Source organism: Chelonia mydas, chromosome 2 (genome assembly GCF_015237465.2).
Source record: "Chelonia mydas isolate rCheMyd1 chromosome 2, rCheMyd1.pri.v2, whole genome shotgun sequence".
In the NCBI taxonomy this organism is placed as follows: domain Eukaryota; kingdom Metazoa; phylum Chordata; order Testudines; family Cheloniidae; genus Chelonia; species Chelonia mydas.
The window spans coordinates 206516966-206534155 of NC_057850.1; the positions used below are offsets into that span (position 1 = coordinate 206516966).

At 37.5% G+C, this 17190-nt stretch overlaps 1 protein-coding gene across 1 annotated transcript in view; it reads right to left on the bottom strand.

Moving 5' to 3' along the window:
* The window catches only part of AHR (aryl hydrocarbon receptor), a 98281-nt gene that overhangs the window by 10316 nt on the left and 70775 nt on the right, over nucleotides 1-17190 (bottom strand). Inside the window, exons 4-9 of the mRNA XM_037890581.2 lie at nucleotides 14391-14480; nucleotides 11219-11342; nucleotides 6777-6907; nucleotides 6138-6340; nucleotides 3828-3937; nucleotides 671-812 (exon numbers count right to left, since the gene is read on the bottom strand). Of these exons, the coding sequence (XP_037746509.1) occupies nucleotides 671-812; nucleotides 3828-3937; nucleotides 6138-6340; nucleotides 6777-6907; nucleotides 11219-11342; nucleotides 14391-14480 (800 nt within the window). The remainder of the gene's footprint in view (nucleotides 1-670; nucleotides 813-3827; nucleotides 3938-6137; nucleotides 6341-6776; nucleotides 6908-11218; nucleotides 11343-14390; nucleotides 14481-17190) is intronic.

Sequence of the window (17190 nt, forward strand, 5' to 3'; positions counted from 1 at the left end):
GGTAAAATGAGCAACAGATCTTGGTAGAAGGAGTTTATTTACTGTAATACTTCTACATAGGTTAATCAATATTATGTGTGCAATTCTATAAACCTAAATGACATACTTCATATTCTTCTATTCTTGCCTTGCTGGGAGCATGGATCTTTCAGCACTGAATTCTCTCGATATTTTTCATTTCTCGTGTCAAGTAAGTGTTGGGTTTGTCTGGATGATGCTAAATAATAAGTGGAATGGAATTCAGTAGGTACTCTACTGAAGTTAATTCCTATGAGTAATATATGAGGTCTCTGCAGCTGCAGTTGGATTTCTTCCAAGAGAAAAAGGGAGAAAAATAGAAGTAGGGTGGATGGAACAATTTTGTGCCTTTGTTTCATTAAATTTACTTCCTGAGAGGAACACCGTGGCATCTGCCATAATCAGTGCTACATACAATTTGAGATCTCAAGGGAGGGATTTACAGATGGAATTACTGCAACACTGGCAATTTTTAACTCTTTTAAAGAAAACAACAACAAAAAACCAAAGCTCTTTGCAGCAGGTAGAGAACATTCAAAAAAAAAAACAAAAACACACATAACCCCCAAATCCCTGCATCTTAATAAGATCTATGTCAGATGGTACGTTGGTTGTTTTCAAGCTAAGCTGCCATACTGTAACAATTACTTACGTAAGAGGTCTCTGTGTTGAAATGATATAATCAGGTCTTCCGTTTTTGTAGATCAGGCGTGCATTTGCTTGAACCCAGGCCCATCCATTTTCTTTGGTAAGAAGTCTAAACACAGTCATGCCACTCTCTCCAGTTTTTATCACTAGAATTAAAAAGGTCAAATATACTGCTTAATATTTTTTTCCAATTAAGCAATAAACAAGAAAACTTGGCATGTTATAAAAATAATTCCATTTCAAAAGCAATTTAAGTCTCCAATTACCTACTAGTATAAAAGGTAAGTACTTAATAGTATGTTTCCATATTACAGAATTATGTTCTCCATAAACCCATTGACATACAATAACCAAACCCATTTGGACCCAGAAAGTAAAATAAAAACAAAATGAATATATGATCTGCCTGCCAGAAAGCTTTACCTAGGCTATGGGTAAATACAAGAACAAAAATCACAATGAATTCTAAGATATTCATATGACACTGACAAACCAGCACAGTTTAAAATGAACTAGCCAGTCCACCTGTGTTTAACCTTTAAAGGCATGTCAAGAGGCACTGCAATATAATCAGGTCAATTCAATGTGTGCTAGTATCAAAGCGATGTTAAATGGGCTAGCAGACACCAGCCCATTCAATTATGTTGATAAGAGATCAAGGAAAATGCTGATGGAATTGTTTTTGTCTGTCTGTATCCTGTACGCAATCAACCTTAAGATCAAAAGATATGTATATACAGCATGAAATTAATGATATTACCTGCATTGTCTTCAATTATCTATCTCTGTTAAAATGAGTGGCTGGCAATTACCTTATATAAATCAATGTAACTCGATTATTTCTGTATGGATGGGAAGTAAAAGGTTAACTTCAAAGCAAGGGTCCTTCGTTTAACAATGGAGATTCACGAGCTGTCTGCATTACCTATTCTTACTCAGCAGGTGAAAACCCATGCTGCAACAGTGACACTCACCAAGCTGTTTACAGCTATAAGCAGCAGCACTGGGAATGATCCTGCCTTCTCTGATCTGCCGAACTCTCAACGGGGGAGTTTTGAGCCATTGGACTGAGATCCCCAAAAAGCTAATTTTGGGAAAGCCCTGAGACTCTTACGGCCATTAGCAGACATTACATCTCTGCTATCAACTGGGCTCATATATTCTGATTCAATTGTAATGTATTTTATCGGCTTTTAACCTTTTTAGTAACATTTATTTTATTAATTAATAAATCTGTAGTTAGTTTACTAAGGATTGGCTACCCGCATTGTTTTTTGGTTAGAACCTGAAGTATCCAGTAACCTGAGGTGAGTGACCAAAACCTAGTGTGTGTTAGTTTTGGTTTTAATAACCTTACACCATAAAGTCCAGTTTGCCTGGGTGGTAAGTAGGGGCTGGAATGCCAAGGGGAGGTCTGCTGAGAGTCACTCCAGACACTAACAATTCAGTACAACCCCCCCAGTATTTAATGGCACCGTGGTCCATTATCTCACCAATAGCAGGGACTGCTAAATACAACAGCACATAAATGATAAAATCCTAAACTCTGTTCTAGCACAGTGGTTCTCAAACTAGGGCCGCCGCTTGTTCAGGGAAAGCCCCTGGCAGGCCGGGCTGGTTTGTTTACCTGACGTGTCCGCAGGTTTGGCCGATCGCAACTCCCACTGGCCGCGGTTCGCCGCTCCAGGCCAATGGGGGTTGCGGGAAGTGGCATGTGCCGAGGGATGTGCTGGCCGCCCTTCCGGCAGCCCCCATTGGGCTGGAGTGGCGAACCGTGGCCAGTGGGAGCCGCAATCGGCTGAACCTGCGGACTCGGCCGGTAAACAAACCAGCCCAGCCCACTGGGGGCTTTTCCTGAACAAGCGGCGGCCCTAGTTTGAGAACCACTGTTCTAGCAGAAAGGCAACTGCAAATACAAAAACACAAAATAAAATGACCACCACCACCACACACAGGGCATTTGCTTTGAGTCAAGGATGGAAAATGTTTAGTTGTTTTAGATCTCTAATATGATGAAAATATTATAACAGTGAGTATTTCAAATAGCTACTGTAGCTTTCAGATGCTATCTCAAAAAGACTATCTGCCACTGCTTCATCTTGCAGTCCAACTGTCACTTTTATAGTACATACAGTGATGAAATAACTGCATTCCTAGACACAATAAATAATTTCATTCCTAGACACAAACTGAACTGCAAAATAAAAATGTAAAAGTTTGTAAGAGTCCCTAATAGAAAAAAAATCTATTTTATAAGGAGGCGTTTAATATACTTCGCACCAGAGTGGGGAAAACCAATGGGGAAAAATTATTCCATCTCTTCCCTGAACCTTCTCCCATTTTAAAAACCAAATCTTTTGAGGTTCTGAAATGTCTGAGATAAATTTCCCTTCGGTGCCACCATTTTCAATCCTGGTTTCAGCCAGAAATTGGAAGTAATGAAGCTACTTTTGTAATATTTACATTCATTGCATGATCGGATTTGGGTGGGGGTGATTGAGTGAGCCACCAAATTGTTCTTTAAGGCTCCCAAACCTGCAAGCTGATCTGCGTGGGCAAATCTGACAGATTATTAATGGGGCTCTGAACAGACACAGGGGTCCACTTACACATGTGAGATTTCACAGGTCAGGGAGGACTGTGTGCCTACTGGTCACCCCTTTGGTATATAGAGTGGGGGATAGCTAAACAGTTTGCTTTACAAATGATCAATGGAGAGCAGAGTCTAGGTGATTTACTACAGATATGTAAGGGGATAGCAGGAAATTATTAAATATTACCTCCAAAGAAGAGTAAAAGAGACAGTGCCTGTAGATCATAGAAAGTTTTCCTGTAAGAGGCTAAATTGAGAACTATCTTAAAATCCATCTCCCTAGGAGAAGCTGCTGAAATAGCAGCAGTTGGGCTGTGGGGAACAAAAACTGAACAGCAGGACATGACAGGAACCAGGATATTTAACCAAAATGGGTCCAGATAGGAATATTAAATATTTCTTCTTCCAGTATAAACTCTTATATGAAGCAGAAGGACATGTATAAAGAAAAGTGTTTATTTTGTAAATGACTAGATTAATTTTGGTTGTGTTTCATAACATTTAGTATAAATGTAATCTTTGCTTTGTTTTAGCAGCCTGCCTTACACAGATGCCAAATTACACTTACTTCGGATATGATTCTCAGCACAATAAAGCATATCAGCTGCATGAAGAAACTGATATCCTGTTCCTCTCATACACAGCTCTGCTTCAGTGTATCCCAGCACAATTTTTCCTCTGTAAGACAAAAAGGAAAACAAACTATAGCACTACTGATGTATCAACATACAGTATGAGCACAGGAACTAATCAATCTCGGCTAAACATTTCTGCTACAGCAGAGTATGTCATCAGTATTTACAATAAAGATTTTATACAAGATTTTAATGTGATTCTTCTTACAAAATTTAGCAAATACATCATGAGTCATAAGGCCTTTATTATTTACCTATTTACCTTCAGAATCCAGAAATGCTTCCACAAAATGAATTGGGATATTCCAAAAATAGACGTTTAAAGTTAGGCTCCTAATTCTGTATTTTGTTACGTATGCAAAGTGGGCTAATTTTCAGAATTATTGTGCATGCAGTAGCTCCCACTTTCTGCAAAGGGACCCCTAGTCTGCTTGGCACTTTTATGTGTGTGTGCGCAAATCAAGCCATGTTTTACTGGTAGGTGCCTAAATATGGCATTACATTTCCTTGCTAGTTAGAGAAGTATTCTAGGCAATTTTCTACATCTATTCTAGTCAAAAGTGTGTCCAAGAATATGCCACTTATGTTACTGAAGAGTCTGGGGATGCTCATAGTGCAATTAGGTGGTTGTTCATAGAGCAAAAAGAGGCTGGCACTGTGTGCTCTAGTTCTGCAGCACACAAGCCCACGATGTCTCTAACCTCCCACTTCTCTTTAAAAAAAAAAAAAAATGGAAGCACCTCCTTCCTCCAGTTATTAAACACCGCTTCTATCTCCTGCATTTCATGTCAGCTGCCCCTCACCCGAGCTGCTCAATATGGGAGTGGATGCGAACGCCACTGTACTAAAGGGAACACAGAAGAGTTGTGCTGGCAGTATTACCATGCTCCATAGCAGTCAACAGGATTCTATAAGAGCCCTTCGCGGCCACAGCAGGATCAACAGGATATTATCAGGAATGGGAGAGGAAGAATGGAAGAGGCAAGAATTTTGAAGGAGCTGGGAGTATCTCCCAGCGACTTAGACAGTGGAAAGCTCAGTGGAAGGAAAGACTGGGGAGGAAGACATTTGGGGCACAAATGGAAGATGCAAATAAAGGAAGATGCAGTAGAAAGAAAAGGGAAAGAGATGTGGATAAAAAAAAGAAAACAAAAAGGAAAGGAAACAATAGACAAAATAAAGAATAAATGGTTGTGAATGAAAAAAGAAAAATGGGAGATGGAAGGTAAGACAATAGAATAAATACAAAAACAAAAATGGAAAGAGGAAGAGATGAAGTTAGCAACCTCATGGCTAGTAAAATTTTACTTCTCTTTTATTTATTCACATATGTACTTTTCTTTATTGGGATTAGTAGTAGTTGGGGGAACATGGGAAAAACACTCATATACTGACGAAAGGGTGGAGGATAGTCTGGCTGTACATTGTGCAGCATGGGTTCAGGGGAATCTGACGAGGGCTACCCAATCATAAATGGAAGTGAAGATTTAAAGCACTGACAACACTTGAAAATCTGACCTCAGAAAGGAAGGGAGAAGGGAAAAAACTCAGGAGAGGCCAGAGGATTTTATCTTGTAAGAGGAATCAACTTAGTGGGCTTTTTGCCATGCTTGGGGCATGGTTGTGCTACTTTAATCTAGAAATGTAGTAGGGTTTATTTTTTTTAAATGAAGAAAAAAGAATGGTTTGGGAACTGGTCCAAAGCACTGTGAAAAACAGTTATTTCATGTGGTTAATTTCTGTAGAATTTAGTTTCATTTATAGCTAATTTGCAACAAATCACATTTCCATAGTAGTTTACATCTATTTGAATTGAAAAGGTGTAGTGGAGGAGCAGGAGGAGGAGGAAGTGGTGAGAAAGATGCTTTGATCTGGGTGAACTTCATCCTCATCAATGGAGAGTATTCTAAATCATCCCTCCCAGGGGTTACCTTTTATCTCTAATTCATAAAAATACTTCTGAAGAACAATTTTTTGTTTTGATAATGCTCAGGAGACAGGTATCAAAGAGTTTCTGAGCGGATACCCGTAGACAGTACCCCTTCTATCTACAAGTGCTTTATATCTTCCAGCAGTGGAGGAGAAAAACCTAATGATAAAATACTACTTACCACCCGAATACACAATCACATCCAATGCTCACCTAAAGGTACCCATTTAAACACTTTAAAGGTGCAGAGATCTATTTCAGCTGCAAGTGTACAGGGAAATGTAACATGCTACATAGATGACCGTGTACCTACTTTGCATCACAGCCTGTAGGTGTGAAGTCCAGTTTGTGCTTAGTTCTGAAAATGAAGTTTTTGGTTCGTATCTCAAGGATGGATGGAAGCTGCAGTGGGGTAGCCACTGCAAATAGAGCCAGCTGAGGAGAGACAGGAGAGCCATCCTTCCCTTTCTTGTTCTGTCCATGAAGAAACTTTAATCTCCCTTGAAAATTCATGGCCTTCAGATGAGGAAAATATATAGTGATCACAGATGACAGAGATATTTACAATTCAAACTTTATTTATTTATTTATTTAAAAAAACCCCACTTCTCTGAAAAGTGGCAGATTTTAACTTATTTTAACTTCCATCAAATTCATGCTTTGGGCCTTACTATTAATATATTTTTTTTTAAATAGAGTTATGCTGTCATTTAGAAATCTATTACCCCATAAACCCATCTCAAAAAGCAAATACAGAAAACCTGGTGTAAAACAGAACATCACTAGTAAAAAAAAAAAAAAAAAAAAAAAAAAAGCTGAATTGTTTTGAACTCTATGTAAGCAGAGATGGATTCAAAGAACCTTTTATTTGATGCCTCAGCACCATTACCACCATTCTCTAGTTTTATACACTTAGGCAATAGTGGAAGCCTTTATATAATTGTATACTCACCAAGAACCCAGATGAATTATCCAGGAGGCACCGTAATCTGCAGACGAAATTTCTTTCCATAAAGGAAGAATTCTCTGGAGGAAGCTGTTCTGGCTTATAACAGGCTGCTGGCTGTGAAAAGCCATTATCTCCTACAGGAAAAGATTATTTATAAGGGTTATTTTTAGAGAAACACCTAGTCAAGGCTATCTAAAACAAATGATCTTCCGCCCCATAAACAAAATCGCAGGTCATGACCTGAACATGAACAATGTAAACTGGAAACATCCTCAAGACCTACATTGACTGTACCACTAGAAATGGTTTAAATATCAGTCCTCCTGATAGGATCGTGTTTAACTGTTTATCATACTGTAGAATTGTGTCTAACACACCTCCTAGTTGTTCTTTACTAGTCCTTTTTTTAGTTTATGATTCAGATTTTGAAGCAGTCTTGGAAAATTAGATTTTTCCATGGGGAGTGTCCACACTGCCTTACAGGTGGGATTTTCAACAGGGAGTTTGGCAGTCAACTCCCATTTAATTTCCTTGGGAATTAGGCACCTAACTCCACTGAGTCCTTTTGAAAATCCTACAGCATTTCCTGTTGACGCCTAGTATTCCATTAAGAAATCACAGCTCTCTACGCATCTAACAAAATCCAACAGGAAAAGTGCCACAGATCAGCTGCTCTGTTCAGTTGTGCATACTGCCACTTGTTAAATGTTTATTTTTATAGAAACATTCTCATATTCATATACTGTGATGTCTCAATAGCATGTGCAGAACAGAAACAACAAAAGCAGCAAGATTTGTTATGTACAGTGCTGATCATGAAATCAGTTTGTCGTTTTACCCATCAGAAGCATGTGCAACTTTAGGATGTGTAACTGAGGTGGTAAAACGATACTGTGTTAGCAATTTAGGATAACTATTTGCTGTTGAAGTGACATTCAGGCATTAATTTATACTTCAACCGTTAAGGTCCAAGAAACATAATGCAAACTGTAATGTAACCTGCAAACTGATCATATGATCTGCATGACGTTACACATTACAATTACTGTACTACGTCTGTTCAACGTTAGTTAATGAAGTACTCTCTGCAGGCAATACACCCCCCTCCCCCCCCCAAATTCATATGCACGTACAGGTGAAATTGAGAAAACTGCCACAGTAAGAACTACAAGATCTCTTACGCAGTATATATGCCGTAGCTTTGGAGTTGTGCAAACAGCTTGATTAAAATAAACTAATCAGGTGCGTAAAACCTACACAAAATTTGTTCTGGCATTTACTCTAATAGAAATTCAAGAATTAACAGTATCAATGAAAAACTACACAAAGTCAATTGAGGGAACTGATTTTGATGGTATGAAAAAAAAGCCAAACATTAAATTTCAGATCTCAAGCAAGATCTAATTTCTTGTTTCTCATATATCAAACATAATAAAGTAAATGAGTTGCACATTAGCTACAGTACCATTCTCTCTCACACTATTTTGGGAGTAATTTTAGACAGTCCTGAAACACTGTTCAGCAATCCACATTTAACTATCCATGGTACAGCTGCACTCAAGAATGTCTGAACATTTCTTCTGACTTCCTTAGAAATAGAAAAGACCCAAACGTACACATTGGCACTTCTTTTTTGGATCCAGAGATCTAAAAGGTCATGAAATCTGGACTCTAATTTCAAGGTGTTAAAAAAAACATCTTATAATTAACTATGAATGCCAAAAATGGCAATATGAACACTAACACTAACAACTCAGGTAATTCATCGAAACATTCTGTAACAGAAATCAACATAGCGTAACCTGAATAGTATGGTCTGGGGTAGTCAATTGCTGTCCTGTTATTTCTTAGACTTAATCTTACTCTTAATACTAACACAGCAGGCTCCCTCCACAGCAGAACTACATCTGAAATTTTGAACATATTTCATTATGGAAAACTCAATTTTATACTCTCTTCCTTACTGTCATACCTACTATTTCCCTTCTAGGAATAGTAAACAAAAAGGGAAAGTAAAAACAGCTAAATGGCATACATGGAATGCTTTCAGTTTTTCCATATAAGAAGAAAATGTTATAAACCATGAAAACGTGTTAATAACCCAGATTACCACACTTACACACAATTTACATGTGAAATGTTTGTACTACACTGAAAACTAATGGTTTCTAACAGAAACTAAATTTTCTGATTTACAGGTCCAGTAAATCGATGGCTAGCTGAATGAACTCTTCCTTTCCATTCTGCCCTTAATTCAAGCCATGCCTCACAATGGGTAAAATGTTTGTTCAGTGTCCATACCAGTTTTATCCTGTTGGTCACTAAAAGTACAAATCAAGACAAATATATGTATACGAGGTGACGGAATTAAAATGCTTTCACTAACATTTCGGGGTCCTCGTGATCATAAAAAAGTGACATCTGTTTTGTATCTGAATTAAATAATAATAAAAAAGACCAAAGAGCCAAAAGTTGTATTTTCCCAATTTACAAGTAATCTGGCATGAAAACCGTTAAAATTTAAAGTAAACTAGAAAGTACTGCATAGCACTAATATTCCTGCTCTGTTCTTGCATTACTTCCATCATTCAAATGAAAACTCCTGCTGAGTTAAGCTACTGTCTTACCTATTCACAGATTATTTTCACACATTATTTATAAATTGCTCTGTTAAAAGGCATTTTTAATCTTGGAATGCTTTTTCACTCTAAAGTAAACCACTCTATACAAATAGGTCTTCTGACAACAGCTGTTTGCTAAATTAAGTCCCAACACTAAATCAAAAGACATGTTCACTGTAATATGTTTTCAGCTAGATATGTAAATTGATCCAGATCTGGTATAAACACTATAAAAACCTAGTTGAGTCACAAACACAAACTAACTGTTTTGTACTAGGCACAAGAACAACTGTGAGGCACACTGAGCTTTAAATGAGCCAAGACCATAGGTCAAGGATATTTGGTCTTCTCCTACCTAGCTTAGTGGACATTTATCTTATTAAATATTGAAGTATGCCATCTGTCTGCAATTGAAGAAGGTTAAAGGGAAATTTGAAAATTTTAAATCAAATTTCCTTATGTAGGTAGATTGACCACAATATGGGTTATTCCTTGTTTGCTGGATTCAAAGTAGAAATAATCCAATAATAAATAGGAAGAGGGGACCTGGCCCACACATTTATAAAACTACAATGCCAAAATACACTTCTCCAAAATGTTTTCAACCTAATAATGGTCTTTGCCCTCTTTGTCATGCAGTTTCAATGGTGAAGACCCAAATACCATTTTCATTGCTATAAGAAGAGCAGTACGAAAGCCTTATTAAAGCTCAATCGAAGAGTATCACTGAAGCTAGTATATATGATAATTCAAATACAACTTCTGGATGGTTTTCCAAATAATACAAATTGTAAAAATGTTAGCACCAAAGAAAGTATCTCCAAACATGATTCATTTGTGGGTGGTTGTGCTTTGAGCAGGGGGTTGGACTAGATGACCTCCTGAAGTCTTTTCCAACCCTAATCGTCTGTGATTCCATGAAACCACATGGTTGCCTGGATACTGACTAGTTTGGTGGCTTTACTAGGAAGGATTCAGTTCCTTTGTTATTATAGGAAGCCAGCCATAAAGGCAGCTCTCCCAGTCCCTATAGGTAGGAGATATATTACTCACTAATTGCTTCTCAATCCAACAAATCAAATTGGCACCTACCCCATGAGGCCAGTTAGGATAGTCTCTGGTCTTAAGGGCCATCCCTCTTGTGTATTCAGCTACCTTTTGTTCTTTTGCCCGCTCCCACCCAGGAGGGGGTGCACATGGGAGAGACTTCATATATGAATGGGGAATAAAAAGCCACTCTTCCACAGCCACCAATGCACTTTTCCAGTGCTAAAATGTGACAAATGCACTGATTCAGCCATCACAGAAGATAGGCCAAAAGTGCTAAAAAGGGATGTCATACAATTTCAATGACGTCTTGACTGAGCTAACAAATTTGATGTCAAGCTCAGTATCAGGAGAGGATGTGTAATAAATGCATAATTTCATGGAAGGGACACCATTTCATTCAAAGAGAGATGATTAAGACCTTTACTCCCTCCTGACAGAGATCTTTAGATAAATTGATTGGTTGATATGTGTGTTTGTATCTTCAGTTTATGAAATAAAATCACATTTGGGCACTTTTGGATACATAGTATCCATCCTAGGCATCACATTATTTCACCCCAATATGAAATTAATGAGTAGTGATGTGATGCACACGGCTTGGGATCTGCACTTCAAAACAATATTTTCCACCTGTAATTTTCATTTAAAGTGAAACTAAAATCTTGTTTATGCAAGAGTCGTGTTAAATGCTATAAATGGTTATCAGAAATAAGAATTTATTATTCAGAATACAAATACATGAAAGGCAACTAAGCTAGCTGATTGCATTCTCACCTTGTATTCTCTCTGCAGAATCCGAAGGTTGTGCAGGGTTTAACGCCCAATGAAGCTGATGCTGAAACTCAGATCTGTCTTCTGTATGAATCAATTCAAATACACTCTGGTGTATAATATCAGACTATACACAAAGAAAAAAGTTGAGAGAATAAGACATCTCTGATGACAGTACCAAAGTCATCTTATTGACTTCAATGACATGACTGGTTGCTGAACTGGGTATTACAATCCATCTCACTAGAGGTACAATAATATCAATTTGTATTTAAGAAGAAAAAGTTGCATTAAATCATTTGTAAATGCTCATAAAAGAATCCAGTCTTGCCCATTAGAATTGAATTCCTTCTTGTTATATTTTGATTTGCTTCTGACAAAAGCTCAGCATATCTTAATTTATCAAGGTTTTACTTTTCACTCTTCATTGTCCATGACAGCCTAACAGAAATGTAAAAAGAAGAAAAAACAACAGCTTTGCCATATTCAGAAATGACAATGGTAAATACGTCTCTCTCTTTTTTAAAATAGGAGATAAAAAAGTTTAGCCTTGAAATTAGACGAACATTTCTAACCATCAGAGGAGTCAAGTTGTGGAACAGCCTTCCAAGGGAAGCAGTAGGGGCAAAAGACCTAAGATTATGGAGGAGATGGTATGATGGGATAACATGATTTTGGCAATTAATTGATCTTTAACTATTCACAGTAAATAGGCCTAATGGCCTGTGATGGGATGTTAGATGGGGTGGGATCTGAGTTAGTACAGAGAATTCTTTCCTGGGTATCTGGCTGGTCAATCTTGCCCACATGCTCAGGGTTTCAGCTGATCGCCATATTTGGGGTAGGGAAAGAATTTTCCTCCAGGACAGATTGGAAGAGGCCCTGGGGGTTTTTCACCTTCCTCCGTAGCATGGGGCACAGGTCACTTGCTGGAGGTTTCTCTGCACCTTGAAGTCTTTAAACCATGATTTGAGGACTTCAATAGCTCAGACATAGGTGAGAAGTTTATTGCAGGAGTGGGTGGGTGAGATTCTGTGGCCTGCATTGTGCAGGAGGTCAGACTAGATGATCATAATGGTCCCTTCTGACCTTCATATCTATGAGTCTAAGATGAAATGGATTTTTTTTAAAGCACACTCCAGTTTATATAGGAGCAAAATAAGCACAGTGCCAGTCAGGACTTGAGCACAGTTGTGCTAGGAGACAAGGTCCCGAAGAAACTCACAAATATAAGACAACTATAAACTATGAACGTTGGTTTTGTTTGCCTGAAATCTTTCCCTGTCTAAGGTCCATTTTTATCTTTAATTATTAAACTGCCTTATCTGCAGTAATGGTGCTTAAGAATGGGACGTGAGCCAAAAATTAAGAACTTCCTGCATCAGGGGGTGAGAAAGAATTGAAGGAAAACTTTAAAGCTAAGAAAATAATTTCAAAAGCAGAATCAGTAAATTAAGATAAATTTCTGTGCCATACGTTCTCTTAGAAAAATGTTTGTTTTCTGTGGTACCAACCATTATATCAACTCACAGTATCTAACAAGGACATAAGGGATATAAGATGGTTTTGGCAGAAGCAACAGTTTAGCTCAAACTAATTAGTTCTTTGATTTATGCATGTTTTATAAAAAAAGTATATATATACACACAGAGTATAAGTTTTAAACAAACAATTTAATACTGGTACACAGTGATGATGATTGCGAAGCTTGGTTGAGGTGGAGAAGTCAGAGGGTGGGATATTTCCCAGGGAATGCCTTACCGCTAAATGATGAACTAGCAATTGGCTGAGCCCTCATGGGTTAACTTTCACACTCTACAAGGCAGGAGGAAAGGAGGGAGGGTAGACAGAGCCAGAGACACACACCCTGTGTGCGTTTGAGAGACAGAGATGCGCTTTTCCCCTTTAAGTATGAAGAGTGGGGTCAGAAGTACACTCTTTGTTAACTAGCTCAACAAGCTGAGACCTGACTGCAGCTGCTGCCTAAGACGGCAGCTCCCTCTGTCCATGTGTCCCCCCTGCTCTATGGAAGATGGGGTAAGCGGGGTGCAGGAGCAGGGGGGAGGAGGACACCCTGACATTAGCCCCCCTCTTCTTCCCCTCCCCCCCACACAGCAAGCAGGAGTCTCAGTCTCCGGGAGAAGCTCCAAGGCAGAGGGCAGGAGCAGCACATGGCAGTGAGGGGAGGGACAGCTGAACTGCCCGCAATTGATAGCTGCTGCATAGGGAACTTAGGGGAGCAGGGAGCTGATAGGGGGGCTGCCAGTTCACCCTGGTTCCAACCACCCACCAGGTAGCTCCAATGGGCTGCTCTTCCTGCAAGCAGTGGACAAAGCAGGCAGCTGCCAAACAACTTAGAAGGGAGCATTCCACAACTTTAAACAAGCATGTTCCCTAATTGATCAGCAACATAACGAAACAACGTTAATCTGGACGACTTTAAGTGAGGAGTTCCTGTATATCCAGCACCCGGCAAGAGTGAGATCTGTATTAATCCCAGGTGGTGAAGAGATTAAGTACAACTGTACCTTCCACATATCAGTTCGATCATTTTCCACGAAACAGGATTTTTTTTTATTCTGCAGCACAACATAATTTGTTTGGCTTATTTATTAAGTGATATTATCATTAAACAAAAACTCAGTTCCTTCACTTACACAGTGAATTGTTTACAAAAAAGGTACTATACTTAAGAAAAAGAAAAACAAAAACTCAAAGGAACTAAAAAAAACCCACTAAGCTAACCCAATACATAATTAAACTAACCTTAAAGCATATGTAGTTCATTTTATAACAAAAGTTTTTATTGAAATTACCTTTCTAGTGAATTACATACCATTCAGCTCCGTAAATTGTGCAGCATTTCATATGACTTCAAACATTTATTCCAGTATAGACAATTTAACTGTGAAAGTTCCCTGACTTGCTTAACATGTTGGAAAAATATTCCTATTTTGCTTGGTGCAAGATCCCTTCTCTACTATATCAGCTAATACTAAAGAAGTATAGTACCAAAGTAATCCAACTCAAAATATTTAACTTAGATTTTCCACGTAAATTATCAAAGACTAAATATGAGCACTGAAGCTTTAGGAAATTAAAATCTTCTAGAAATGAATAAAAACTTGTCGGGGTTGGGGAAGGGAATAGTGAGAGAAAAAAGAAAAAGACATACTTGCTGGAACCCCAGATAGTCCTGGATGGTTGAAGAGACATAAAAGACTAGCGCATCTGCTGTAACAACCAGCACAAAGCCATTTAATGCCTGGAAAGGAAAAACACCAAATCGGTTAGTTCGAAAGACAGAATTCCAGATTAAGTAGTGTTTCCGTAAATTCCAGTATTCCTATAAACCTACTGGCTGCTTTTTCATCTCCAGCTTTAGTATGAACTGCAATGCACATCCGATGAAGTGAGCTGTAGCTCACGAAAGCTTATGCTCAAATAAATTGGTTAGTCTCTAAGGTGCCACAAGTACTCCTTTACTTAAAACAAAGTATCACTTTAAAAGAAATAAAAAATTTCCCTACTTACACTGTTAGACAATTAAGTCCTGATTTTATCAGTACCTTACAAAACTATGCAATTCTGTATAATTCTGAATCTGAAAGAAAAGATTTCATATAAAAAAATCTTAAGTACACATTTCTGCATATTGACTTTTTATGCAATAGCTTTAGAGCCATCCTCCTCCAAGCACATAACACCACCACCTAGTTCCTATCTAGCACTTTTTATTATTGCGCAAAATAATAATGTAGAGATGTGTTTTTATAAACTGAGAGGACTAGGTGCTATAGTAATGAACTGTAGTTAAGGATGCAAATATTTATCAAATAACTTCAGAGTGGAAAACTAATAGGCCACTCTAATTTCAAAAGAAAATAAATGCCTGAAAGCCAGGAAATTAACTTAAGTTACATCTTAAAACCTCAGATATTCAAATGTCCATAAATGCAGGATTAAGATAATCAGGTCACCTCTAACTCTGTCCATAGATCCCTCTTACCCTACACCACCAATCACAAGACAGTCATACCTCTTCAAATCATGTACTGATGATGAGTCATGCACCCCAAATAGGTATATGGTAAGTGTAAATTAATTTCTAAAAGGTTAGTTGAAATACTATACTTATATATTCTACATATTTGAGTTTAATTAATTCCTGATGAAACACCACTGAGGGAAAAAACTAAAGTAAGTCCTCTGAAGTTATTTACACCAAGGATGAATTTTGTTCTTGATGTGTTTTTTTTTTAAATAAAGTCCCAATAATAGAAGAAATAAGGCAATAATGCAGGGTTAGCTCAGAATGCATAACAAATTCTCAATTTTAAGTGCATAACAGATAAACAATTTAAAAATTACCTTTTACTTATTTATAGGCTTGTCCACACCACACTACAAGTACCACAATGAGTGAGGAATTAAAAATAAAGACAAATACATAAAAACAAAACAAAAAAACACATTATCTCAGAGTTTTAACCCAAAAGGGATAAGCACAAAGCGACTCCATGAAGTTCACTAGTAACTTCTCTAATGCTACCGATTTTTTGTTGAAGATGTTGAGTTACTATGGTAATGGGCAGCACTATAAAACCAATATAGATCTAGTTACAACACAATTCTCCCAACCAACGGGTGGTGCAGATGAAACTTTAGTAAGGCTTAGATAGCCCAAACCTTTTACACAATTAACAGATAAAATCCCATATGCAGTACAAAATGGAACCAAATCTATTTTACTTATAGTGCATAGAGGCCTCACATGGAGAAGCAAGTAAATCAAAAAGCTCTATATGATTAAAAAAGCATTTTGCAGATCATTTAAAATATGCAGCTGAAAACCTCTGTACTAGCAGACGCTGCAAGCAAACAATGTTTTTAAAGAGAGTTTCCCCTTTATGAAGAAGTAGACAAAGTGGCTCCTTATTTAAAGTTATGCAAAGGGTAATTTATCTGAGCTCACAATCAATATGGTTCACAGCAATTGTTGTGATAGCAAACAGAACATTTGTGACTTGGCAGCTCATCTAAAAGGTGCTGATTTACTTCCATGGATTCCAGTCAAGATTTTAACAAAAGGCTGGCTCAAGGGACTGAATTAAGTATGTTTTGCCATTTAATTACCATAGTTGCATTTAGAGTTAGACTTTGTCAATGTGTTCAAATAAGCATATTTCAAAACTTTGTTTAGTGTGAAAAATTATTATTTACAACTTCTGGATCACAAAGTAAATGAAAGATAAAATACTGTCATGTTTACAAACTAAAGTAAGAGAACGAATCTCACTCACAAAGAATTATCCACCACCCCTACCCATTTGTGGTCCTCGGCACAACTGTTATTTCATGAATTCACCCTCCTAGGGTGCATTTACTACTTCAATTTGATCTTCCCATTACCAGGGTTTAATAAGGTTAGGTTAAATAGTCCATTAAATTACCTTTTCGAAGACTCTCTGAACACCTTACATTTAAAAAAAAAAAAATTAAAAAAAAATTCAGAAATGTCACGTTTAAAAACTTTTCAAAAATGAAGTGCCCTCCACCTATGAACAGGATATTGCAGTTCTAATCCTGGAAGAATAAGTGACAGTATGAGTTCAAAACAATCCAGAGTTAAATTAATAGTATAGCCAATCCAAGAGGTCTTCAGATCTCATATAGCTGTCATTTAGTCAGCTATGAGATATATGTAAAGTGCCTGGTTTTGTTAAAAGATAATATAAATTAAAAGGGAATACAGTGCAAAAATGTCATGGCCTTTGTTTGGGTGCTCTTTTGATTTGATTTATACAGTACTAATACACCTAAAATTAAAAAATGCTGTAAACTGTACAGTGATTAAATTCTGGCCCAGCAGCTAAAATTAGTAATTTTGGCCCAGCAGCTAAAAGGTAATTCTGGATGAAAAGGTACAGAAGTCAAAGTAAGATTCTTTGCTCACTGTAATATGAAGAGGTCAT